The sequence below is a fragment of the Panthera leo genome, chromosome A1 (genome assembly GCF_018350215.1).
Source record: "Panthera leo isolate Ple1 chromosome A1, P.leo_Ple1_pat1.1, whole genome shotgun sequence".
NCBI classification, from domain to species: domain Eukaryota; kingdom Metazoa; phylum Chordata; class Mammalia; order Carnivora; family Felidae; genus Panthera; species Panthera leo.
Window position 1 is genome coordinate 26991275 of NC_056679.1, and position 27848 is coordinate 27019122.

The 27848-nt window shown below is 37.4% G+C and overlaps 1 protein-coding gene across 2 annotated transcripts in view; it reads left to right on the plus strand.

Annotated features, from left to right (window-relative positions):
* The first annotated feature begins 755 nt into the window (after nt 1–755).
* ENOX1 (ecto-NOX disulfide-thiol exchanger 1) overlaps nt 756–27848 on the plus strand; it is a 271832-nt gene continuing 244739 nt past the window's right edge. For both annotated transcript variants that reach the window (XM_042924563.1, XM_042924649.1), the window contains exons 1-2: nt 756–815; nt 26677–26823. In XM_042924563.1, coding sequence (XP_042780497.1) covers nt 26736–26823 — 88 coding nt within the window. In that variant the 5' untranslated portion in view covers nt 756–815; nt 26677–26735. The remainder of the gene's footprint in view (nt 816–26676; nt 26824–27848) is intronic.

Genomic DNA, 27848 nt, shown 5'->3' on the forward strand with positions numbered 1-27848 from the left:
AAGCCCCGGGTTGGACTCTGTGCTGACAGCTCAGAGCCCGGAGCCTGCTTTGGATTCTGTGTCTCCCCCTTTCTGCCCCTCCCCTGCTCATGCTCTCTCTCTCTCTCTCAAAAATAAATAAACATTATAAAAATTTTTTAAAATATATTTTCCAAATCCCATAGGCCACAGAGTCAAATGAGGAAAAGAGCGAGCCACGAAGCCTTTGGACTTTTACAGACCTGGGTTCTAAGCCCGGCATCAGGAGTCTGTGCTTTAGTTTTCTCATCCGTAAAATGGAGCCAGTTCTCTCTCAGTTGCAGGCCTGTGGTTCAAATTAAAGAGCCCGTATGTATGCAGGCCCTTGCTGTGCTGGTCGGAATCCCTTAAATACCAGTGTTGCTGCCTCTGTCCTCATACCCCATGTACAGTTCTTCAATCCTAGCCTGCTTAGATAATGAGAAAAATAAGAGTTAGTAAAATACTCCTGGCTTTTAAAAGTTTTCAGATACAGAGCTGAGAGCTTACTTTCCTACCCTGCCATTTACAAATAAGAATTGGGGGACATGAGATTACAGAAATTCCTACCATTATATTAATAATAGCAATTGATGCTAATACAATGATGGCTGGGACTGGCAGTAATAGCACTTGGATACTTCCTAATAGCGCGCTTTTTTCTTTCCTTCCAGAAGCACCTGGCATGTCAAAGCCACACTGTCTTCCATGGGACTCCCTTTGTGAACAGCTTCCATTTAAAAGACTTTTGTGAATGCATTATTTCAACCAAGTCCTCAGAGAACCTATTTGTCTTCTGATCCTCCGGAGGTCTTAAGGTTTGTGTTAATTTTTTTTCTAATTTCTCTTAGTGAAGATATTAATTTTGAGGGATATTTTTAAAGTGGATAATAGTCCTACCCCATTGTAATAAGAACTCTGGAAGTAGAATATGCACAGACTGTAATCCCTTGATTTCACTGGGAGACAGATTAAAGAAATGAAAAGAAATTTGATATGCTACTTCTCATACTTATTATTGTATACTCTGTAGAATGTTACAAGGATATTAGAAATAAAATATCCCCCACTTGGGCTTGAAACAAATTTTATTTTTGGGTTCTATAAATTCTAACGGAATAGATTTAATAAATTTATAGTGGATGTCTATATATTTTGTTAAGTGCTACCAATTAGTTAGAGGCCTTGTGGATAAATTCTATTTTGAAACACTAAAAATCAAAACCTCATCTGTCAATATCAACTAGTATGATCATTATGACAGCTTTTAAATTATAAAGGCTCAGTGACCAGAGTGTTTTCATGTAGCTCTGCCAAGGGGTATTCACCCTCTGATTTACAATGATAGAACAGGGTTGTTGTTGTCTTTTAGTACGTGTATATTAACAGCTTGAAAAATTGCGAACAATATTGTTGTTTACTCAATAAAAAAAAAGCTTGCCTGCAAAGCAAGCGTTTTATTTTGGAAGTACATGTTTTGCTGTTGAGACAGTGCCAAGTAAAACACTTTTACTTTGAAAGTACTTTCCAACAAAGACCTACCCGAAGGCTGAATTCAATCCATGCATCTTTCATAGGTGGAAAAATAAACAGGGGAGAGGGTAAAGCTTGGTACATTGAGTGGACAAAAACTCAATGAAGAGCAAGGGAGAAGGAACCAAGTACTTTGCCTAGAACGACACGTCTTTTTCCACAGGCATTTATTTCATTTGGTTGGACTTTTATTCTGTCCAAGGTGACAAATGTTTTCTCCCCTAATGGCCCTTTTCTGTGGGTTTTCTTTTTATTTCTTTTATTTCTACTGAGAAACCAAAGTAGATTTCACTGCGGTGCTGGTACATTCCCGTTTTCCCTCTGCACCCTTCTTTGTTGGGCCTCATGACTGACGCACTTTGAAGTGTGAGGCACTCAGGACGTACTGGGGGAGAGGGATGGGAAGTTGTGCCCCCACCTTCAACTTTCCAGTCTGTCAATTTGGTAGCAAATCATAGTGTGTAGAAACCTAATAAGTGTATCCATAGAAACGGAAGTGCTAGAAAGGACTTCAGAAGTTACCTAAACGTTCTCCCCTCATCTGTAAGCAAGACCCCGCTTGAGCTGTCTGAAACTAATGAGAATCTATTTGCCTTCAAACCTAGGAATCCACTTTCCTTTTTAAACCTAATTTAGATTTTCCTTCCTTAGAAACCTTGTTGTCGCGAAAGCCAAGGTAATTCCGGATGTCCTAGCATGATGGTGCATTCCTTCTTCCCTGGAGGGAGAGAACTTACTGGTCAGAGCCCCCTGTATCATCACAGATTCGGTTGCCAAGTGATCCTTTTTCTCTTCAGGAGAAATGAACCCACTTTGTTGAACTTCTTCTATGAAATTGTATAATCCGGAAATTTGCGCAGCCTCACAGTTCTTTTCTGAGTGTCTAAAGATCTCTACACTCTGCTTAAGTTTAAGAGTCCAGACTGATTGAAGGAGCATTAAAAATCATCTATCAGTGTTTGTCAGTGGGGCCATTATTGACATTTCGAGGTGGGGGCAGTTCTTGATGATGCCAGATTATCCCATGCGTTCTAGAATAGCTAAACAGCCCTGGTTTCCTGGGGCCAACGACCAGTAGCTCCCTAGGCACCCAGTCACTGTGACAACCAGATTCAGCCCTCCTTCACATGTGCCTGCAGAGAGGACCGGGACTGCCCAGACTCCAAGCTCCTCACCTGGAATTGAAGATGCTGAAACTGGCAGAGTTGAATAAAGGGTGGGGCTGCACCTAGGAACCCAATTTTTAGCACTGGGATCACTCTCTTCCCTCGCCATCATGCTTCTCTTCTGGGCTTACATTTATTTCCCGGCAGTCCAGAAAGACAGTAACATGCAGTTATGAATTCTCTTTCGGAAGACCAGAATTTCTGGCTTGGTGTTTTAAAGGAAATCACTGGTATTTGATACAGGAACGTGGATATGGGAAAGGTAATATCGGAACTCAGTGCAGGAAAATAGCAGAGAGAGGACAGTTCTGAGGATTTAGGGAAAAGACAGAACCTGGACCCCAGAGTATTAGCAGGGTTGATGTTACAAAGGTATTATTAGCTCAGTCACTGAGAAAGGAGTAAAAGGAGGGAAGACTGAAAACAGGTAAATAACAAAGGAATATTTCTTCACTGCCTTTTCACCATGTGCCCTAGTTTCAACTCCCTACTCTATGTCACGGGCTTCCTCAGAAATTCGAGGATCCGTTTTGGGGGAGCTTAAAGGGCCCTTGACTGCAGCGGAACCTCTCTCTCCCTTCAATCCCATATCCCTTGCCTCACCTACCCTCCACCAGCATTTCTCTCTCCTCCCTCACTTGCTTATTGGTGGCCCCTACTTCATTCTTCAAGCAGAGACTGGGGAAATGACTTGATGACGTTTATCTTTCTGGATCCTTCCAAGGTCCCAAGGAAAGTTGTAAACTGAAAGAATGTAAAAACAATGGAGCTTTGGGACATTTCTCCCACAGAAGGTTGCTAAGGCTCTGATTTTTTGAGACATTTACCAAAATACAGGTACTTTTCCAACGAAAAATTCTCACTCCCTCCTATTTTTTCTTTTTTGATTTAATGTTAAGAAGTAATTGAATTTACAGAGGTTACTTATTAACAAAATAAGAAGAATTCATGACTTAAAGACACAAGGTCAGCCAAGTAGGAATATCTGGATTGTTATAATAGATTATACTTAATACCTGCCTTAATGTCTACAAAATAACACGCGATAAGTACAGGGATGAAAATAGGGCCTGGACTAGAGAACTCTGCTTTCTAGTAAAATGAGGAATCCTACATGATAAAATGTATCGTTTATAAAAAGGCTTACATGCATGAAGAGAGAAATAACATCTGAGGCTTCCCTTATCTTGTGTTATTTAATTATTTAACACTTTATGACTCAGCCAGGTTTTTTTAAACATGGTGATTTTCCTGTTCTGTCTTCTTTTGTGCTCAAGACACCAAGTTATATTTGACTTCTCAGTTTCTCATTTCCTGAAATGCACTACTAGCTCTATAAACATGGAAGAATAAATATTAGCTTTATGAGACCGTGTTCCTCTAGTAGCTGAAAAATAGCATATAATAAAAAATACAAGGATGTGATATTGAAAATTATAGGTCAATATGCCCTCTTATTGTGGGTATATATCTAATCCTCCTGTGTGGAGACTACTTTTTTCAGAAAAATGTGTACCGTGTAACACCACTCGTGTCTGTGATATATTTTCACCCCTCGTATTTAACGATATATCTCATGACTGTTGCCTCACGAGTGAAACATTTCAGGCTTATTTACCACTATGATTTAAAACAAAAACAAAAAGAAAACTCTGGCTCTTTGCTGTTAATTCTAATAATTGCAAATGATCCAAAGTTAATAAAATGTTTGTAAGTTTCCGTCCCGCTTCAGTACTTCAGTACCCGTGAGCTCCTTGGAATTACGTCAGAAAATGCTTAATGGCAGTTTAGGAAAAAAAAAAAAAGAAAGAAAGAAAGAAAGAAAGAAAGAAAGAAAGAAAGACAGACTGTCTTTGTGAGAGGTAAAAAAAAAAAAAAGTCAACTGTGGTCTTGAACAGCTAATCAATACTTTAAATGTCCAAATTGTTATTCCAAAATCCAGTCTCTAATTATACATTTTTAGCAGCAGTGAAAATGTAGCATCCATTAACCATCCCTTAAACCTCACATTTACACCCCATAAGGAAGAAAAGAGTGACTTACATGGATACTGTATGATTGAAACACTCTTTTAAAGCCAGAGGATTCAATATAATTATGTGCAGATAATTCACTTCCATCTGGAAATTATCATCCATTTGCCAAAAGTGCCACTGACTTATCATATCAAGGACAGTCTTTTCTTCTACATTAGCTCTCCATTGTTCCTCTTGCTAAAGATGGAAAATAATCAGCCTTGTATATTCTAGGCTCAAAAGTAAGAAAATTGGACTTACTGGAATAGTTCATTCTTTTTTTTTTTTTTTCTTTTTTGGAATAGTTCATTCCAATAGCCTAAGTTTCTACAATATCTTTCTTTTAAACACCATGATTTTTAAACTATATTTTTATTATGAAGTAGTTTAAACCTATAGAAAGTAAAAAGGCCTATGTATCCACCCCTATATTTTAATATGTTGATACTATTATATTTGCTTTGGATCTCTTTTTTTTAAAGCAAAAAAAAAAAAAAAAAAATCAACATCCTTCCTATTCATCCATCCCCAGAAGTAATATTAACTATAATAATATTGCTGTGTATTATTCCATTTATATTATATTATATTATATTATATTATATTATATTATATTATGTTATATCATATCATATTATATTTATTATATATACTGTTTATGGAAATAAAAATATATAGATATATATCCATAACTATTGTAAGTCGGTAGATGTATCTATATGGAATATTATTTTTAAGTTTACCTAGGTGAGATCATACTGAATGTATACCTTTGCAACTTGTTTTTCTTCAACATGATTTTTTTTATTTTTTAAATATTTATTTTGGGGGAAGGTGCACATGAGTGGGGGAGAGGCATAGAGAGAGGGAGAGAGAGAATCCCAATCAGGCTCTGTGCTATCAGTGCAGAGCTGGACTTGGGGCTTGAACTCACAAACCGTGAGATCATGACCTGAGCCAAAACCAAGAGCGGGATACTTGACCCATCGGGCTGAGTCACCCAAGCACCCTTCAACATTGTTATTTTTTTTTAATTATCTGTTAATATAGGGATATCTGGCTCATTCTTAGTAGTTAATTATCATGTAGTCTCCCAAATAAAGTACATCTACCTTCTCATAAAAGGACATTTACCAGCCTTCTTTTTTTCTGGACAACCATCTTCCTGCACCCATTTTATCATTCACGGTAGACACACAGGTTTACCACGTGGTGCTGCTGTTTCCTGCCTTCCACAGAAGAGGTACCGGGAAGTATTTGTTCTTTAAAATATACTACAAAACCTTTTCTTCCTTCTTGTCAGCAAGCTTTTCTATTTTGTTTTGTTGTTACTGTTAGATGTGCCTTCGTCCCTCCCTCCTGATTTTTCCGATGGGCAGTTTCCAATGTGGCTTCCATCTCACACAAGTGTTAAATGTGTCCAAACAGTGAGAAAAGACAAAAGAAATAGAGCAAAGACAAAGAGAGAATGCAAGAAGGAAGAAGGGATTACTTCCAACCCTTAGACACTGAGGTGCAGTTGGTGTCCATGAGAGATAGATTTTAAAGTGTATTTGCACATCAACATCTTGGAGGTCAGCTAGTTTTGGGAGGACTTTCCTTTTCCATTCGACCAACCAAACGTTTCCTTTTGTCTCTTGGTTTCATAACAACATTGGAAAAATGTGTGTTAGATATTTTAAAAAGTTAGATATGATGTTAACAGTTTCAAGATGTAAAGTTAAATATTTGTTTAGTGCCTGGTGTCTTCAAAACAGGGGCACTATCAAAAATCCTCAAAGGAACATATATTTGTACTTGTTTTTAGCAGATTTTAGGGTTGTTTTGTGAGTGTTTTACCTAGTGCAGACTAAATAAATCTTTTTGAATGGTTGAATGAATAAACAAGGTAATAAATATTTGTAGAGGTTACAGTAATAAATATTTGTAGAGGTTGTGTGGTCATTTGACTTGGAGGTATTTTAGCCTTCCTAGTAATCATCCTTCATTTACTAGAACACTTAACTTCAGCATATTTCGACCTCCTATGATTGAAAACTGAAGTCTAAAAACAAATGGAAGATCAGAGTTAACGGAGAGCATCAATTTTCAAGAGTTATTAGAATTAAAGTCTCTGTTTCGGGTTCCCAGATTGTTTAGGGCTATAAAACAAGTGTCTACTCCCTTAAAAATTTAAAAGCTGTGTATATAAGAGTTTACACCCTTCTCATATTCTGTTCTGTTTTGTTATTCTCAGAGATTAAAGCTTTTTTTGGGGGGGGGGTCAATCATATTTTTGTATATGACTGTGGGCTGCCCCAACTGACACCACTAAAAAAAAAAAATGCAACTTTGAAAAATTCAAGAGTAAAAGCAATTATTTCTAGAATTGACAGAGCCTTTCCTGGGTTCAATTCTCACTCTTTTTAATTATTTATTCCCTTCAAGATGCCAGGAATTATTATACTGTAAATTATCTTACCACTTGCCAAATGAAATTTTCTATATGAAAAGATTAATAAGTATTGAGAATTTTCTTTGGTCTCCCTTGCAAGCAATGTCCTGGTCTTTTCTGAAAGTCAAGTCTGTAGGGTTTTTTCCCCCTTGGTCTTTATTTTTTGTAGTATTTGATGGAGTTCTGCTAAGCTAAGATTTGGGCCAAGTTTAGCTTTCAGCAGACTTTTGTAACTGAGTATAAGTCTTCAGAAAATAGAGTTTCTGTCAGAAATTCTTGCTCACATTACTTATGGCTACTGTGCTGGGCATCACCATAACACTTGGACTTTCCTGTATGTCTAGAATCAGCAGGGAAATGCTTTCGATCTTAACCCACATATGTTTTTAAGTAGGGCTTGTTCTAGTAGTCCAGATATTCCCAATATGAGCTCATTGGTGCTATTTTCTAACATTAAATTATGATTTTTATCAGTATCCATTGTAATGATAGATCTGCAGATGGCCTCAGGTTCTCATTTGGCATGTTTGTTAATAAGTGTGGTGGAATTTCCAATAAATCGTACATCCTTTATTTCGGCAGATTTTACTTTAGAAAGTAGAATGTCTGCTCTATCCATCTGTGTGCCTCCAAGTTGTTGTCCTGGGACTCGACTGAAATTATCACCAAATCTGTAGCCTTCCTCGCCTTCCTCTGCAGGCTCATTCTCTCAGGAGTGGGGCAGCTCTGCTCTGATCCCAACCACAAAGATGGAGTTGCAGAAGAAAATGAGGAAATGTGCCCAGTAGTAATGGGCCTACTGTCATCCCTTTATATTTATTTTCCTTTACTTTTATATTAGAGTCCATAGAATTAAAAAAAAAAAAAAGGAAAGAAAGAAAAATAGCAAGGCCATCAGTGGCTTGGCAGAAAGACAGCTGGTCATGATGTTGGATTGCAAGTTTTTCAAACATAATTTGAGAAAGTATCTGTCAAAATTTGAAATGGAATGGAAAACAGTAAAAAACTATCAGGAGTTCGGTTCAGATGAGAGGATCATCAGGTTCATTTTGAGTAAATTGAAACCTAAATTTGGATTCCTCAATAAGCAACTGTGCAAAATGCAAGGGGAAATAATGCATTATTCCTAAAAGTGTTGAGGACAAAATTAGGCTAACAAGTCTAGGCAGAAAACAAAACTGGTAAGTGTTAGGAACCCAGAAAAATTGTAAATGTCAAGTGTGCTCTTACCACCTGAGATATAGACATAAATAATTAAGGACAAAGAATTTCAAGGATGCTTTTGAAAGAGACCAAATTAACATGAGGAAAGCTCCCTAATCTGGGTGAACCAGAAAGAACACACTTGTTGGAATCACATGATGTTTAATCTCAAGGACAGTTATATAAATACAGTAGTATAAGCTGTTGGCTAGTGAAAGCCTCAACAACTAACAACAAAACCCTCTCCGTCCTGCTTCATGAATCCCTAACTCCCCCCCTAATAATTTTATTCTAAGATGATCCACACTGGGAGGAATTAACAGAAGTTTGGCCCTTGACCATTCTACGCCATTTGTATTATTTTAGAAAACAGTATATTAACCTAAAGTCAGTGGTAAACTTTATTTGAATATAGGTCTCAATATACTTCTTTGACAAATTTATTACTATTTAAATTGAAACGGTGTTTTAAAATTGCAGGTGTATTGGTGGTGAGACCCAGGAAGGTGATTTACAAGTGACTGAGTCTTTTCATTTACGTGTTAACATTTTATTTCCCCTCAACAGTAAGGTTTCACTCAAGGGAAAGAATAATAAGACATTAAAGTATAGGGCACCTGACTCACAGCTTGTGTCTCCAGTCAAGAAAGAGGTCATAGAGAATGGACATTGCAGCCCCCAGCCCAGACTGATAAGTGGGAGAAAAAGATAAGGGCTGGGAGAGGTGATTGCCTACCAGCTTTCTCTTCCCTATTATCCCAGAATTTGGCATGCAGCCAGTGTTTCTTTAATTTTATCTTTAGCTTCTATTGATAGCACAGGATTTGTGTGTGTGTGCGTGGGAGCACTGGAGGTAGGAGAGGGAGTTCCTTTTTAAACAGACACAAGCGAACGACATATTTTTATGAGAAAGCCATTTTTCTAAATTCTTTCCTGAAAATATGGACAACATTTGAATAAATACTATAGGCAAAAGTTTTCCAGATTAAAAAGTCTGAGACCATTTTTATTCAGTTGAAATGTTTCACGCACACAAAGGAATGCTATTTACTGAACAATGCCATCCCTGTTAGAAATTCCATCCTAAATTTTAGCAGAGAAAGTGTAATCCCAAAATAAAGATGAGTTAAGGGAATGGAATGTACTTTTCCTTTCATTTAAAAGGATTTCCTTTGTTGTTTTAAAATCCTGGGTAAAAATCGATTAATCACACTTTCTTGGAATTATCGTAAGTGTGTATATTTGACAACCCAAGAAACAGCAGTCATAAAATGAAACAACTTTCAGTATTCTAGAGGTCATTTTTCTTATTAGAGACATCACTAAATTGCAGTTTAGTAAAAGATATCACATTAAGAAATTCCACTTGCATTTATAATATCCATTTATAAAAATATTTATAAACACTATAGAAAATGCAATTTATAAAAATGTAATTTTACTTACACAATTCTCTGCAAAGATATAACCCCATAAATTCTGCTACCTTCCTTCCTGAGGATTTCTTTCATTTATGAAAATATGCAGTAGCTTAATCTGTTGATTAAAAATGCTAAAATTGCATTTTTAAAGTGAATATTGAAAAAGGACGGGGCCGGTATAGACAGTGCTATCCTCTTAATTTTACTGCATTTAGAATTTTTTTTTCTAAGATGACCTAACCCAGCTTCATTTTCATTAAGTCCTGGAGGGCGATGCTGAGAACTTTGCCCAGAGTGGGCTGTGATTGAAATGTTTACTGAGCAAATAAATAAGAAAATTAATTAAAGGTGGCCTACAAGGGTGAATTTCCAAAAACCCCACGACTTCAGTGGGCTAAATACCAGATGGGAAGGGTTTGGGAGACATAATGCTACATGTTCTCGTTTTATGCTTCCTCTCCAAGGACTCACTCTATTTATTGCCGTGGCATCTGGCAGGCTTTCTTTTCTGGGCCCAGCATGCTCCATGCCGTGTGTTAGTGTTTCCCTGGAATGAAAGTCAAGGAAATACCATGTCTAAAAATATGCTTTATGGGTTTTCAAAAATATAGTATTTCCTTTCTACTAGCTCATTCACTTTGAGGTCCTAATAAATGACATTTATGCATAGAAAAAAAATCACAGTGAATCTGATTTTATCTACACAGCAAATATAACAATTGCTTTCACAAAATGTGCAAACGTTGTCCTCCTCTTCTGTTTCTGAGACGTTTTATTTTTGTGGGTTTATGGCCACAGGCACTCCATGCTCACTGAAAATAGTCCCTAAAACATTTACTCAGTGCTTCTTTGTGCCAGGAACTGTTTTTCACATATATCAAGTACAGTCCTTTAACAATCCTGTATAGAAGGTATTATTTATATTATTTATCACTCACATTTTATAAATAAGGACATTCAGATGTAGACTATTTAAATACCTTGCCAGATTCACATGACTGGTATCTTACAAGCTTGGTGGGGCTTTCTTCTTTTGATTTTTTAAATTCATTTATTATTTATTATGAAAGACTCCGTTTTTAAAGATATTTTTTGCAGCATTTTACTATGACTATGTTTACCCGTACAGAAAAGTTGAAAGGAATTTACAGTGAACACTCATACATCCACCACTCTCATCCCATCCCTCTGTCCATCCACGAATCCATCTTCTTTTGGGACACATTTTAAAGTAAGTTGTAGACATCAGCACCATTCCCCCCACACACAGTCCTTTGGCTTATATATCATTACCAGAATTCAAAGTTTATGATTTTTTTATAATTCTTTTTTTTTTGGTACAATATGTGTTTATATAAAATGCATAGATCCTAAGTTTACATTTTCATGAGTTCTGACAATGCCTATCCTTGTGCTACTCAAACCTACATCACCTCAGAAAATTCCCTCCTACCCCTTCCCCACAAATCCCCAGCCCTCTTCGACCACCCAGAGTAAATTACTTCTAGTTCTAGAACTTCATAGAAACGGAATCATACACTATGTACTCTTTTGTGCCGGGTTTCCTTCACACAGTATGATGTTTTTGAGATTACTCTGTCCCTGAGTTTATCAGTAGTGCATTTCTACTTCCTGCTTAGTGATACCGTGTTATATGAATATACCACAGTTTATCCATTCTTCCTTGGATGGACACCTGTGCTCATTCCAGGTTTGACTATTATAGATGAAGTTATTATGAACAATCTTGAGTGAGGCTTTTTGTCAACATAGGCTTTCATTTCTACTAGTTCCACATTCTAAAAGTGGAATTTTAAGTCGTTAAGTGCATATTCAGTTTTATAAGAAATTACCAGGTCTTTGTCCAAAGTAGTGGCACCATTTTACATCCCCACCAATAACAAATGATAGGTTTAGTTGTTCCACATCCTCAACAACATTTGGTATTGTCAGTCTTTTGAATTTTAGCCAGTCTGGTGGGTTTTTAGTGGTATTTCCTTGTTATCTAATACGTGTTTTACTTGATGACTCATGTGGAAACCTTCTTTATGTGCTTAGTGGCCATTCATAGATCTTCTTTATAAAATGTTTATTAAAGGGGCGTCTGAGTGGCTCAGTCAGTTAAGCATCCGACTTTGGCTCAGGTCATGATCTCGCAGTTTGTAAGTTCGAGCCCCATGTTGGGCTCTGTGCTGACAGCTCGGAGCCTGGAGCCTGCTTTGGATTCTGGGTCTCCCCTTCTCTCTGCCCCATCCCTGCTCATGCTCTGTCTCCCTCTCTCAAAATGAATAAACATTAAAGCGTCTTTTGATGAGCAGAAGTTTTAATTTGGGGGGGGGGGTTGTAATATTACTGTTTTCCTTTTATGAACACTGTTCCTTGTATCCTAAAATAACTTTATCCCCAAAGCAAAAAAAAAAAAAAAAAAAAAAAAAATCTATGGCTTCTTTAAATAGTTTTCTAGTTTTATATTTAGATTTATGATCTGTATTGAATGAACTTTTGTGTATTATGTGAGGTCAGGGTTGGGCTTATTATTTCCTGTATACGACATTAAATTCTTCTAGTCTTGTTTGTTGAAAAGACTTTCCTTTCCCTAATGGAACGACTGCCTTCATGCTATTCTCAGAAATCAAGTGACCATATAAGTGTGCCTCTATTTCTGACCTTTCTATTCTCTTCCATTTATTTTGTTGCTCTCTATGCTAGTACCACACTATACTGATTATGGTAGCTTTATAGTAAGTCTTCAAGGCAGATGGTATATGCTTTCCATCTCTGTTCTTCTTTCATAATATTGGTTTCAATCTCCTAGTTCTTCTGAAATTTTACATACATTTTAGAATAGGCTTGCCAGTTTCTAAAAATGATCAGCTTAGTGGCGTTGTCATTGGGAATATGTTGAAACCAAGCCTCAACTCAGGAAGAATTGAATATCACCACTAGCCTCCCAATCCATAAGCATACAGACATTCTTTCCCCACTTATATAGGTCTGCTTTAACATTTCTCAACGATATTTTGTAGTTTTCAATTTAAAATTCTTCTAGCCTCTTATTTCATATTCCTCAGAATTTTATGTATTTTTAATAGTTTAGGTGAAATTTAATTTTTTATCTCCTAATTGCTTACTTTGAATACATAAAACTATAATTATAGTATTGTCCTGATACCAAAATCAGAAAAATATAAGAAAACTACAGACCAATATGCTTTATGAATATAAACATGAAAATCTTCAACATAATACTAGCACATAAAATTAAAAACCACGTACAGAGGATTACGCACCATGGCCAAGTGGGATTTATCCCGGGAATGCAAGGTTAGTACAACATTCAAAAGTTAGCCAATGTGGGACACCATTTTAATGGAAGAAAAGGGCAAAAACGATATGATAATTTCAGTGGACATAGAACATTTAACAAACTACCTTTCGTGATAAAAACATTCAACAAACTAGAAATATAAAGAAACTTTCTCAGCCTGATAAAGGATAGCTATGAAAACCCACAGCTAACATCATACTTACTGGTGAAAGACTGAAAAAGTTTCCCACCTAAGATGAGGAACAAGACAAAGATACCTGCTCTTGATACTTCTATTCAATAATATTCTGGAGGTTTTAGCCAAGGCAGTTAGACAAGAAGAAAAGAAATAAAGGATGTCTGGATTAGGGAGGGACGAATAAAATAAACTCTGTATACAAATGGCACAGTCTTATATGGAGAAAATCCTAAGGAATTCACACATACACAAAACTATTGGGGCTATTAAATGAGTTCAGAAAGGCTGCAGGATAGATCAGTTATATTTCTCTACGCCAGCAATGAGCCATCGAAAAAATAAAAGAGTTCCATTTAAAATAGCATTTAAAAAAACCCAAAATGCTTTGGCATAAATATAACAAAAGAAGCATAAGATGTGGACAGTGAACACTGAAAAAGATGGTCAAAAGAAATCAAAGATGACCTAAATAATTAGAGAGACGCAACATGATCATCGAAGACTTAACGTTGTTAAGATGGCAGAACTCCCCAACTGTATCTACAGATTCAAAGCAATCCCCATAAAAATCTCAGCTGGCTTTTTAAAAGAAACGTATAAGATGATTCCAAACTTTCTATGAAATACCAGAGACGCAGAATAGCCAAAACAACCTTGCCAAAGAGTAGTGTTGGAGGACTCACTCCAGATTTGAAAGCTTACTACAAAACTACAGTAATGAAGACTGTGTGGTACTGGCAGATGGATAGACAGATGGATCGATGGAATAGATTGAGAGTTCAGAAATAAACCCATACATCTATGGTCAATTGATTTACAGAAATGGTGCCAAGACAACTCAATCGGGGGATAATAGTCTTTTCAGCAAACAGTCCTGGGACAACTAGATGTTCACATTCAAAACAATGAACTTGGACCATTCCTCACCGCATACATAAAAATTAACTCAAAATCAATCAAAGACTTAAATGTAAAAGCTGAAACTATAAAACATTTATAAGGAAACGTAACTATAAATCTTCATGACATTGGATTAGGCAGTGGTTTCTTAGATACAACATCAGAAGCATGAACAACAAAAGGAAAAAACAGACAAATTGGTCCTCCTCAACATTAAAAACGTTTAAGGATACTGTAAAGAAAGTGAAAAGAAAACCTACAAGGTGGGAAAAAACATACTTGCAAATTGCATATATGGTAAAGGTCTAGAACCTAGGATATACAAAGAACTCTTACAACTCAGCAATAAACAGACAAATACTCCAATTTAAAAATAGGGAAAATGCTGAATAGACCTTTCTCCAGAGAACATATACAAATGATCAATAAGTACATGAAAAGATGCTCAGCATCATTAGTAATTAGGAAAACACAAATGAAAACTACAATAAAATACCACTCCACACCCACCTGGATTACTATAATAAAAAAGGCAGATGATAATAAGTGTTGGTGAGGAGGTGGAGATTTGGAACCATTATTCATTTTGGCGGGAATGTAAAATGCTGCAACCACTTTGGAAGAGCTTGGAATTTCCTCAAAAAGTTATTCATAGAGTTACCATTTGACCTTGCAATTTTACTCTTAGGTATAGACCCAAGAGAACTGAAAATACGTGTTCACACAAAAACTTGTACACAAATGTACATAGCAGTAAATTCCTAAAACCCTAAGTATAGGAAACCCGAACAGCTAATGAATGGATATACATGAAATGGAATATTATTCAGCCACAAAAGGGAATGAAATAAGGGCACGTAGGTGGTTCGGTCGGTTAACCGTCCCACTTCAGCTCAGGTTATGACCCCTCAGTTCATGAGTCAGAGCCCTGCGTAAGGCTCTGTGCTGACAGCTTGGAGCCTGGAGCCTGCTTTGGATTCTGTGTCTCCCTCTCTCTCTGCCCCTCCGCTGCTCTCTCTCTCTCTCTCTCTCTTTTAAAAATAAGCATTTAAAAAATTTTTAAAAAGGGAATGAGATATGGATACATGCTACCATGTGGATGAACTTGGTAAACAAAATGCCAAGGGGAAGAAGTCAGACACAAAAGACCGCCTATTATGTAATTCCATTTATATGAAATGTTCAGAGTAGGCAACTTCATGGAGACAGGAGGGAGATTAGTGGTTATCAGGGACTTGGGATAGGGAGTTAGTGCTAATGGTACAGGTTTTCTTTCTGGGTGATGAAAATATTCTGAAATTAGGTAAGGATAATAGGTGCACGATCTTGTAAATATAACAAAAACCATTGAACTGTACACTTAAAAAGGGTGAAATGTGGTATGTGAATTATATCTCAATATAAAAATAAGACTGCCCTGTGATGTTATAAATTTACTTACTAGTTATAATTATTGTTTGGTAGGTTTCATTGGATTTTTTTAATATAAACTATGCAAATAGGGACAGTTTAGTTTGTTTCTAATTTTTATCCTCTATTTCTTTTTCTTACTTTATTGTAGTGGTTTAAGCCTCCTCGACAGTGTTGCATAGAAGTGGTGAGATGGGGCATCCTTGCCTTGCTTCTGATTTTATGAGGACTCTTTCATTGTATTAAAAATTGAGTACGATTTTATCTGTAGGATTTTCAGTGATGCTTTTTATCAGATTGGAAAAGTTATTTTCCGTCCCTAGTCGGTTAGTGTTTTATAATAAATGGATGTTTAATTTTTTCAAAAGTTTTTTATTTATCCATTAAGTGCCTCATATAGCTTTTCTCTTTTAGTCTTGCATCTCTCGCTTTATCTTACACCCGGTTTCAACGCAATAGACCGTGAAATAGACAATGAGGTAGAGGATCCCGCAGAAGCTTCTCAGGACTAGCGCTACATGTGGCAATTGACATTCTTTTGAGTGGAACCAGTTACATGTTTGCACCTAAATGCAAGGCTTAGTGGGAATTATAGTCTTCCTGTGTGCCCGGAAGAAACTTGAAATGATTTGGTAAAAACAGAACAATTACAGTGATGATAATGATTAAAAAAATGCTGTTATACTTCTGTAGCACTATGTACTATACAATTCATAAGTCCTTTTCGTTTTCTATGCTTTGTTTTAGAATTCAGCATATATCTGTCAGTATTAACGTTGGACAGGCTATTGCCCCTGATCTGTTGCTTATTCTTCATGCATCCCTGGCCTTTTCATCCAGTCCCAAAGTTTTCCATCTTCCTTATTGGGCTTACGACCCTGAAATTCACTTCTACATCTTGGATAGTTCTCTTCAAATCCAGAACCGTATTCCAGGATGCCTTCGAAGCATGTCCATATGGGTATTCCACTTAAAATGCCCCAGACTCAGTTATTTCCTTCCCAAACCATTTCTTCCCAGTGTATTTTCTAACTCAGATAAAAGCACACCGTGCACCTAATTATTTAATCCACATTCGTGTCTGACTTCACTGTCTCACTTCTCACATTTAATCACTTCTGTGCATTAATCTTCTAAAACCCCTCTCAAATTGATTCCTGCTTTTGTATTTCCATCGCTGCGAGAAGGCCCTTCCCATGTGGAAGGATGTGGAGCATCCTTCCAGACACTTATCCTTACCTCATCTCAGGATAGCATTTCTAAAAATATAAATATAATTGTGTTACTTTTATGCATGAAATAATTTAATGACCTTCTCTTACAATATTTATTTTTAGGCTTTTTTTCCTATTATTTTAAAGAATGGAAATCTGTTTTCAAAAAAAAAAAAAAAGGTTCAGATACTAGAGATGAACAAATAATAAATAGATGGTGAGAGCCAGATTTCTCTCTGTCCGGCATTTGCAGATAAGTAAGGAGGGAAGGCTGGAAAGAATGAACCCTTTAGTGCAGGACTAGAGTTGGACATGTCAAGTACAAACTCACGTTTAGCCTAATATATATACAGATGGACAGATACAGGAACAATTGTAGCTATAGGTGAATACCTGGGCTTGAATGTATACGTAAATTTCCTAGCTCTTTCTGCTAACAGGGCCTGGGGCCAGTGCTGTCCCAGTGGCGGCTAGCATACTGATGCCCAAATACTGGTTTCCTAAATGGTGTCTGAACGTTATCCTCCAGTGAAAGGAACTGTGAATGTTGGGAGAAATGTCTGATTCTAGGGCCAAGGCAGCAAAAATACAGTATAAGCCTGGAGCATTTGATATTCCCTAAAGCAATAAAGTGCTCAAAAAACAAAAGAATGGGAGTATGTCAAAGGGATAGAAGAGATGACCTAAAAAAGTTCCCAATGGCCGAAGCTTGAACAATTTGAGCAACAAAATAGATAACGTGCTAGTGGGTCACAATTGGAAGTATAAAATGAATATATATGAGTTCATCCTAATATAATCAAATGATTGAACAAGTAAACAATTGGAGTAGAAGGGACAAATCTTCCTTATAAAATAATTCCACATAATATAGGCATATATGGCTCCCACCAGGAAGGGGAGTTTAGTCTCACCCTTCAATGGGGGCTGGACTTAGTGACTGACTTCCAAATAAGATCATGTATGAAGGAGAAACACAGTAACTTTACAGAGGAGAATCCTGGTAAACACTAGTGATTAAGGTTAGTGTCGCAAGTGGTGAGTCTGGTTGATATCACACGCCTCCTGATAGGACATGATGAAAAATGTACCTCGCCTCCGTTGGCGTTCCTCCCAAAACCTGGAGCCCTAGTCTAGTCGTGAGGAAAACAGTAGACAAAAGCAAAGTGAAGGACTTTCTCTAAAATACCTGGCTAATGTTTCTCAAGACTGTCAAGGTCATGAGTAACAAGGAAACACTGAGACACTGTTACACATCAAGGCGTGTGTACAAGGGATAAAGAGACATGATGCCTGAACGCAGTGTGTGTTTCTCGGTTATGACCATGTGCCAAGGTAATATAACGTGTTAATATTAGGAGAAAGTAGGTGAGACATTTATGGGAACTCTTGTACCACCTTGGCAACTTTCCTGTAAATCTAAAACCATTTGAAATGTTATAAGTTCCTTAAAAAATTAAGACCTGATATAAAACAGATACTAGCAGAGCTTCTGTGGTTGAAACAGAGTTGCGGGACCCAGGGTCCTGACTACCTGGCCTCCCTCTCCCTCCATGCCTTCTCCGTCTGCCTCTGTCCCCTCCCTAACTCTAAGGTTATCTGGCACGAGCGTTGCAAACAACCACCTCCAGAACGAAATCCAAACTCCTTGACATGTCTTCCAGTGCCCTTCATATCGTCACCCTTGCTTATCTTCATAGGTATCTTCATCATCTGTTGATCTCTTGCCTCCCGTATTTATTTCCTTCACGTATTGTGAAGGCAATTTCTTTTTTTTTTTTCAAGCAGACCATGACCTTCTTGTTGATTTTACCTGTGCTGTTTGTTCTTTCAGCTTAGTTTTTTCTCAAGTTTGTTCAGCCTCAAAAACTCTCCATTCTGTGCCTTCTGTGTCATCCTAGAATTCAGCGGAAGTCTTCTCCCCTCCAAAGTCTGGAAGGGGAGGGAGGTGCTCTGGCAGTATTTCTACGATAACATGTAGTCCCTCTTAGCTGTGTGTATGCATCTTGGCTCCAGTGGTTGACAGGCTCCTTAAGGAGACATCATTCATCTCTTGCCTCGGACACAGTAGTTGTTCAGTACGGATCAAACAAATGGATGAATGAACGAACAGTAGCAACGTTATTAAAACGAACTTATTTCCTTTTCTGGTGGTATTTACACGCCTTTGAATCTAGTTGTCATAAAGCTACAAACTCAACATTTTAGTAGGCAAGTTTGAACCCCGTTTTTCAGCTTAAAACGCAAAGCATTGGGTTTTGAGGAGTAAGTGGTAGCCTCAGCTCAACCCCTACGTGTATAAAACACATGGAAGGAGTTTGTATTTTACTCCTTTATTTTGGATTTTACTCCTTTAAATAACAAGAGTTCTACATGGTGTGTACTTTACAGGAAAGTAAATGGGTGCTCTAACGTTGCCTTTTCAGTCTTCTGGTGTTTGAAGGAGTTGTCAGTAAAGCTGGCTGCGTCCATTCATCTTCATTAGCCGTTTTAAAGTGATGCTTTTTTGATGCAGGTGGGCCAGCTATCCTCAGGCACTTTAATTTGCCAATTATTGTACCCACGGGTAAGAACAGATAGCGATTAGTTTCACATTTTGCTCACTGGGCAGCTTAATGTTCTTGTCACCTTACATTGAGTTTTAAATGTGCAAAGCGCAAAGAAACTCCAATGCTTTTCTCAGACTTGGGGGTGGGAGGGTGGTCATACCTAGTAACTTCAATTGCTTCTGGACATAGGAATTAAAGGGCCTGATTGATTAATAAAAGAACAAGATAATATGGCAGAGGTATATCAAGGAGAAGGGTGTGTGTGTGTGTGTGTGTGTGTGTGTGTGTGTGTGTGTACAAAAGCTTAGATGTATCTTTTTCTTTCACAAAAGCACTGTTTGCTCGCTTATGAAATCTGAGTGCTAGTTGATGGTTTAGATTGCTGCTATTTAAGGAAAGAACGAATGGTAGGATCTTCTTTACAAAATAGCCTTTAACCTTAATAATTGTCTTCTTTAAATATTCTCAGGGAACGTAGGTGACCCAAAACACAGAATGAGATGCGTCATTTTTTAACGTAATGAATATTCACCACCTTATACTTTGGACAGTTTTACTCCAGCTGTGACTCACTAATGCCTTCTTCTAAAAATTGCCATAGAAAGTTCCCTTTGGAAAAATCCAAACCACCCTGGCAGTGTTGTCGGCTGTTCTTTTGCTTTAATTGTCTGGGAGTGGAGTTGACTTGTTTATGGGAACTAAACCTGGTGCCACTATTAGCAGGAAAGATTATTTAACAGTGTAAGAAGGCATGAGAAAATGTCAGGCACGTAGCATCCCAGACATAAACTTTATTTGCTACCCTCTTGAAGAATTTGTTTGCATATAATGTTGTTCACACCACTGATAACAGAAAATGTATTTAATAACTACTCAGAATTAATATGCCGTAGTATGCATGGCTGCCTAATTTAATTTATCTCTGATTAAGCCTATTATGTTTGAGATCACTTTACAGAAGAGATTTTTTTTTTGCCAGCTGTAAGCTTATTTGAATTGTAATATAAGTTAATAATGTGTGAAATAACCAGTGGTGCCTACTTCTAAATGTTAATTTTGCCAACTGACTTCCTCAGATCATGCATACCCAGATCATTCATTGACATTTAGTTAATATCTTCCATGAAGACCAGATACTGGAATAAATAGGAAAATTAACTATTTTAGGAGGCAAAGACAAATGGAACAGTAGTGCTTTAATTCTGAAATCCAGAAAAAAGACCCTTGCATTATAAAAGTAATTGAAAGCCAATGATAGGTAATCATATAACATGACAACTAATGCACAACTTTTTCTTGAGTTCTGTTCTAACTGTATTCCTTCAATGTTAAATAATCATTTGGTTGGCTAGAGTGGGAACCTCAAGAGTTCAGCAATGACTGCTGGAGCATCCGCCTTGATGTCTGGGCAATTAGGTCTCTTCAGTGGGCCCAGCACGAGAGAGGGAAGGGACTTCTGCTATTGCTGTTTAGTGAGTGGCTTGTTCTCCAAGCCTGTCTTTATGCCTGTCCTTAACCAGCTATTTCATCGGCCAGTCCAATTCTCTTTTTCAGTGTCACGGGTGGTCACCACCAAAAAAGTGATTGGGTAATTATGACCCCTCGCTCCCCAGCTGGCCTCATATTGAGCTCTGTGCATCCCCAGATATGGTTTGCATTGCACAGAATGTGAATTCTAGCATTTGTAGGTGTATTTGCATTATTTTATTTTTATTTTTATTATTTTATATTTGTATTTCCTATATTTATATTTATATTTGCTATATTTATATTTATATTTATATTTATATTTATATTTATATTTATATTTATATTATTTGCTTCTTACCCACCCCCAAAGTGTCTTTCTCCCTGCTTGGAATGCCTTTCCTGACCTTCTAACTAAAACCGCACCCCGTCCTCAAGGCCTTGTTTAAACCCTACCTGCTGCCCTTCCAGCCATCTTGGGCCGTAGACGTTTCCTCTTTGATCTCCTCTTGAGGTTGGTGGCTCGATAAGTTAGTCACATTTCACGTGTCATACAGAGAACTTGAGTTTTAAATCTCTGTGTCCCCATAGTGCCTGATACAGCTTCTTATGAAAAAAAAAAAAAAAGTCAATAGATGGTGGTGATTGTTGGTCAGAATGAAAACATGATAAGACAAAAACTTAGATATCATGATCCTTAGGTGAATAACTATAAGGTCAGTTTGTGGGTTCTCATTTGTTTTAAATGTGCAATGGAAACTTGCATGTAATATTTAAAAAGTCAGAGCTCATAAAGGAGATTTCTCTTTTCTTTGAATGGCTCTTACTAGACCTGTAGTTTGAATCCCAGAATGTATGAAAGTAGTGGATTTTAGCCCGAGATGACATAAGAATCAACTGGGGAAATTTGAACACGTATTCTGATGATTGGGATTCGCCTTCGGACCAAATCAGGGAATAACATCATTTTAAAAAGCTAACCAGATGATTCTAGTAAGAAACCAGAATTGAAAACCACTGGTGTAAAGGAAACTTAAAGGTCATTAAATTCATTCATCCATCTGGTGTCTGATTGCTTTCTACAGCTGTTTGGCAATGAAAGAAGAGAAATTCTAATAGGGGGATTAAAATTGCAACTTTCTGATGCAGGCATCCAATGCCACATCCAAAGCCACAAATCAAGGTGACCTACTGTCATGGTTCATCAGACACTGACCCAGTTTTAGCCCAGAAAGCCCCACACAGTGAGAAACCCATCAGTACTGGACAAACCAGGATCGTTGGCCACCTTACCACCAATACGCTCATTCTTTGGATTCCACGGTGTTGTTTTTTGATAAATTTCCTTTTGAGAAGAAGGAAAAGTATGTTTTTGAGACAGAGTATTTAATAGAAAGAGAAATAATTAGAACACTTTAAAACCTTGGCAGCCTTGAGGGGAAAGAGACATATCAAGAGAAAAAAGGGAAAACAGTGCAACAGGTTGTGTTAGAATTCCTGCAATTAAGATGAAGGAGGGGGCTTTATTTCATGTAATTAATTAAAGAACATCAAAATATTCATTCACTTTTATCTCTGCTATGTAGATAAATTAAGAATGATTTTGTAATGTAAGAAGGCATTAAATGAAAATCTCAAATTTGTAAATATAATCAACTTAGCTATAAGCTCCTTGAGGATAGTTATTTTTACAAGGAAGAAAACAAAGACTTATTGAAGGCTACGTGGAAAGTGACTGACAGAGCATCTGGCTCCTGGATAGTTTTCTGGTAGGTTCTTTGGCCTCTTTCCTGCTATACATCCGTTTATTCGCAGCAACATATAGCACAGCCCTTTCCTTTCAGATAAAAGTAAATGTTGGTAGGTTGATAGAAAAAGTGAAAGTATTTTAGAAGCAAATAATTTTAGCAGTTTAATTTGTAATTATAGCATTAAGAATTATTCACCATGGATGCCCATGTGGGTTTTATTCTGGTATCATGATACAGTCCTGCAACCTAAGGATTAACTTATCCCACAGTTATTTTCCATTCAGGTCATGTTGATCACTGAAGAGCCAGTCCGATCACTACCCTGTTGATTCATTTCATTCACTGATTGCCAAAATTGCCAGATGTGTCCCAATAATCTGACTGTCTTTATAACCAAATGAAATCCACTGAACTGGCATACGTCCAGTCAGTGTGGTGTTGGTCAGAGATATTGATGGCACCATGCAGATGAGATGTTCACCAAACTTGGAAATGTCTAGTTCCCTCAAAGTCATGATAGACGTTTCTCCCACTCTAAAAGTTACATGCTGCTTCAGAAGAAATCATCCATAAGTAAAACTTCTGACACATGTTGTTTCCCTTTTTTTTCCCCTTAACTAGAACATTTAGCTGAGTTCCTAAAACTCAGAGAAACATTATAGAATGGGAAGTTGCAGGTCAACCCTTCGCCCTTCTCAAAATATGTTAAGTAGTGCCTGAAAAAAAAAAGTAAGGATGATCTGTAGGCAAATAAGTTTGTAATATGCCAGGTAAAGCCAAACCAAACTGGTACCTCGAATGGGGGAGGGCATGAGACAACACATATCCCAAAACTATCTAACCATAGAACTCTTTATCATCAATATTTGGAGAACTCCATCCAGCCTCCCAATTTTGCAGGTTAAATAAAAGGTTAAGAAACTGATCCAAAGTCAAGTATTTCCTTTAATTGTTTTCCAGGCCTCCTGTTCGCACCCCCACCCCCGCGCATGTTCATATTGCTTTCCCTAATTACCTATAGGAACTTATCCCCATCATTCCTCAGTAACTCACAAGTTGCTTCCAATGGACCAGCTTACCAGTGATGTGACCCCTAAGAATGGAAGTGAAAACCATTCACTTAGAAAAGATGTACTTCTAGAGAGTGAAAGGTTTTCCTGATGCTCTGATTTTAATAGTTTTTATTTATCGGGCACCTCCAATATTCAGGCTCTTTAGATGCATCATATGATTTAATCCTCAGAAAAACCTGCAGAATAGACAATACTCTATCTGTTTTCCTATTGGGGAGATTATTATCTTTCTGAAGGTCATGGATTCAGCAAGTGGAAGAGTTAGGATTTAAAACAAGGTCAGTCTGACTACAAAGTCTTCAATCTGACCAAGCTGAAAGATATGATCACAGCTGCATTAGAAGCATCATTGTTGACAACATAGTTATTTTTTTTAAAGTTATTGGTCCATAATTGAGTATGGCATCGTATACAGAGAATTACATCACTTCGGGTAGACGAATTTGTAAGAAATGTACTCAAGAAAAATAATATATTAAAAGGATAACCAGCAAACTGCCTTACATTTATTTGGGGAATGAGGTAAGGAATATGTACAATATACATCAGTACATACATATATGCATGCATTCTTAAACCAAAAACAGATACTTTTCAGGGCAATGAAAGGACAAGAACATAATTAGAAGATAGTGGGCATATAATTGTGAGAATTTCTTATGTTGACTGTTTTTGCTGGATAATGATGTTTTTTATATGGATTTTGAGTACATGCTGTTGAATGAACAAATGAATGAATGAGTAGATGGAGTTTCACAATAAACATTTAGTGACTTCATCAGTTGACTGCCTTCCTAGTGAGTGATCATTGTTGAGAGTTATCTTAAAGTCAGATGACTTTTCTGCAGTCTCTTTTCTTACTTAATAAACTTAGCTTTTCTTAAAATAGTTATTTGGGCCAGTCATCTTGCTATTTTTTTTAAACCCTTTTCTTGATGTCTGTTTCTTTTATTTCCTTCCCCACTCTATCCACCCCTCCCTTCCTCCCCCCCTTCCTTTCGTCCCTTCCTGCTTACCTTTCTTCCTGCATACTAAGAAATTGATGTGATGTCTGCCTCAAATTGGTCCAAACTTCTGGAACCAAGATAACAATGAGACACTATAAAGATAAATTTGTAGAGGAGTTCAACTCACTTTGCACGACACTCCCTTGAAAATAATAGAGAATTAAAATTATTTTGGCAACATCCTCCCTAAAAATAGTTGGCTGGTAGTCAGTAGTTGATTCTGGGTAACCTAAAATTCTCTGGATAAACAAATTAGATTAGAGTACATAGTAAGTATGTAAAACCCAAGAAAGATTTATAAGACCGGAAACTTGTATTCTATCAGATTGAACACGTGCATTCATACCTTTTTATTCCATACATCTCCCTGAAATCAAAAAAACTACAGAAAGAAAAACAGAGAACGAGAGCAAGAGAGACCAAACCAAGGAGGAGATGCTGTTAAATGAGAGATATCAGCAGATTTGGGGAAGATGGCACAGTGATGGAGGAGTGGGAACTGAGGCACACTGAGAGAAGCCTGCAAATTCATTCTGCAGGGCCCTGGGGAGGCATGGAAGGGTGTGAAGATGAGACAAAAGGGGATGGGTCACAGGAGTTACAGAATAGTTAGCAGTCATTGGTGGAAGGTAGTATATAGGGAGTTGTGAGACTGTGTTCCTCTGCCTGCATCACATTGTCACTACAGTTCTCCATCTGTGCCGGAAGATTGAGGCATAGTCTTGGGCTAAAGTGAATCAGAGATGTGCTGGACTCAGGGAAGCAAGACCGAGGATGGAGAGGTGAAGCCAGGGGAATTAAATGAAACTCCATAGACGGCAGGTTAGACCCTCCTGGACTATTCCAGAGCATAGCTCCAGAGCACCCAGAGCCAGGGACAGGCTCTTTAGGCAAGAGTTTGAAGGATTCTGATCTAGAGAAACTGAACAACCTGAGAAATGATCTGAGTGACGTTTGGAGTCCTCATCAAAATGGCTGGATCCCCCACCTGGCTACCTCACAAGGATGCCTTCCAGATAATAAAAATGCCCTGCCCCCACTTGAGGCTTCTAGTCAGTCTTTCAGGGACTCAATGTTCCCAGGTGTGTGTGTGTGTGTGTGTGTGTGTGTGTGTGTGTGTGTACATATATGTACGTGTGTGTGTGAGCCTTAAATATAAATAGAGTCACCAGATATTTGAGTATAGCTCCCAACATAAAATATAGAATAAAATATAGAGATCAAAACAGAGAAAGAAGTTGGGAGCCACTCAATGAAAATATAGATAACTCAGAAGTAGAAGAAAAACTTTTAAAAACCTAAGTATCTTTAGAAAGATGAGAGCACACGAAATAAAAAGTGCATCCTATAAAAAAGGAACAGTCCAAAAATAAGAGCTCCTAGAAATTAAACTTAGTAAAAAAATAAAATAAAAAATAAAGGAATGAAAAAAAAAACAGAACAAAAAAAAACTTATTCAGAGATGCAGAAGATAAAGTCAAGTAAACTTTCTCAGAAGTAGCTTAGCAGACAAAAATGGTAAGTAGGGGAAGAGGGAAAAGAAGGTAGGAAATATAGTGGATCCGTCCATGTGGTTCAGCATTTTATCATAGGAGTTCCAGAAAGATAAAACAGAAGAAAATGGTGAGGAGACAAATCTTAAAAAATAATGCAAGAAAAATTTCAAGTGGAACAATAAGGAATTTCCATATTTTAAGGGTCCAGAACAATGGATAAGAATGGATAGAGAATCATTGAAAGTCTTTAGTCTGAGATTTTAGAACATCAGGGATCACAAGGAAGATTCCAAAACCTTCCAGAGAAATAAGACAGGTCATATATAACAGATCAGGAATACCAATGTCACCAGACTCCTCAGGCACAATACTGGAAGCGAGAAGACAATTCAGCCTTCAGAATTCTGAGGGAAATGACTTTTTACTTAGAATTCAATTACAAGCTAAACTAGCAAGCACCAGAGTAGAATTAAGACATTTTCAGACACTCAAGGAAGGTCTCAACGAATTTACCTCCCATGTACTTTTCTCAGGAAGCTACTAGAGAATGTGCTCTACAAAAATGAGGATGTAAACCAAGAAAGAGGAAACCATGGGATCCAGGAAACGGGGGACCCAACACAGGCGAGAGGCGCAGGGATTTCGCAAGATGGTGTTAAAAAGAAGCCCCAGGACAACAGGTGGGCAGCTGGCCTGGGAAAGCGCTAGACCAGATGGTCTAGATGGGCGGCCCCTTGAGGGAAGAATAGATGTGACAGATAAACTAATGGCTTTGATCATGAAAACAAAAACAAAAACAAAACGGTGTAATAGGGCTTTTAAAGTTCCTTTGAAAAGTTCAGGAGCAGTAACAGGTACACACACACACACACACACACACACACACACACACACACAAAGAAAGAAAAAAAGGCCACCAAGAAAAATGAAATATTGAACAAGATAGGAAGTGTATTCTTACACTACATGTGTAGTAAACAATTATAGTAAACAATTATATAGTCCTAACAATGTAAACCTTATAAACACATTTTGTAATTCTGTAAACAGAATTTTGATTTAGTCCCAAATTAATACTTTAACATACTGGAGGGATGGGGGAAGAAGCATGTCAAGAGGTAGTGATGGGATAAGGATGATAATTTTTTTTTCATTTCTTAAATGACAATTTAAGAGATACCAGTATGTGCATGTTACTTAAATATATGGAATTAAATTCCTGATTCGGAAGTTGAAAATAGTTTTCTCTCCCATGACAGGATTTAACCTCCTTGTGGGATGTGATGGGTTAGTTACTGGTCAGCCTCTCTCCTCTGGACAAGCCCATAGATTTATCAAACTGAGAGTAACTAACCGGGTGGGGCAAAAGTCTTACCTGTATAGCAAGCTCATTCTGGCAAATAACTACCTTTCATAATAAAAACAAACAAAAAGGTGGTCTCGTCTGTGGAGCAGGAAGGGGTGATGGGACAGGTGGCATAGGGGATTTCTGTTTTTAGTTATAGGCCTTCATAAGTACAATAATAGCCCTATTTGCTTTTTTAAACTGTAGGCATACATTATTTTGATAGGTGTTAAGTTGGTTTTAAAAACTACCTGAATCAGAAACAGGTTGTAAAACCCAAGTGTACAACCTCACCCTCCCACCTCCACCCCCCATATATCAAAAAAGCAACAACAAAAACAGAAGGAGTTGATGGTGCTT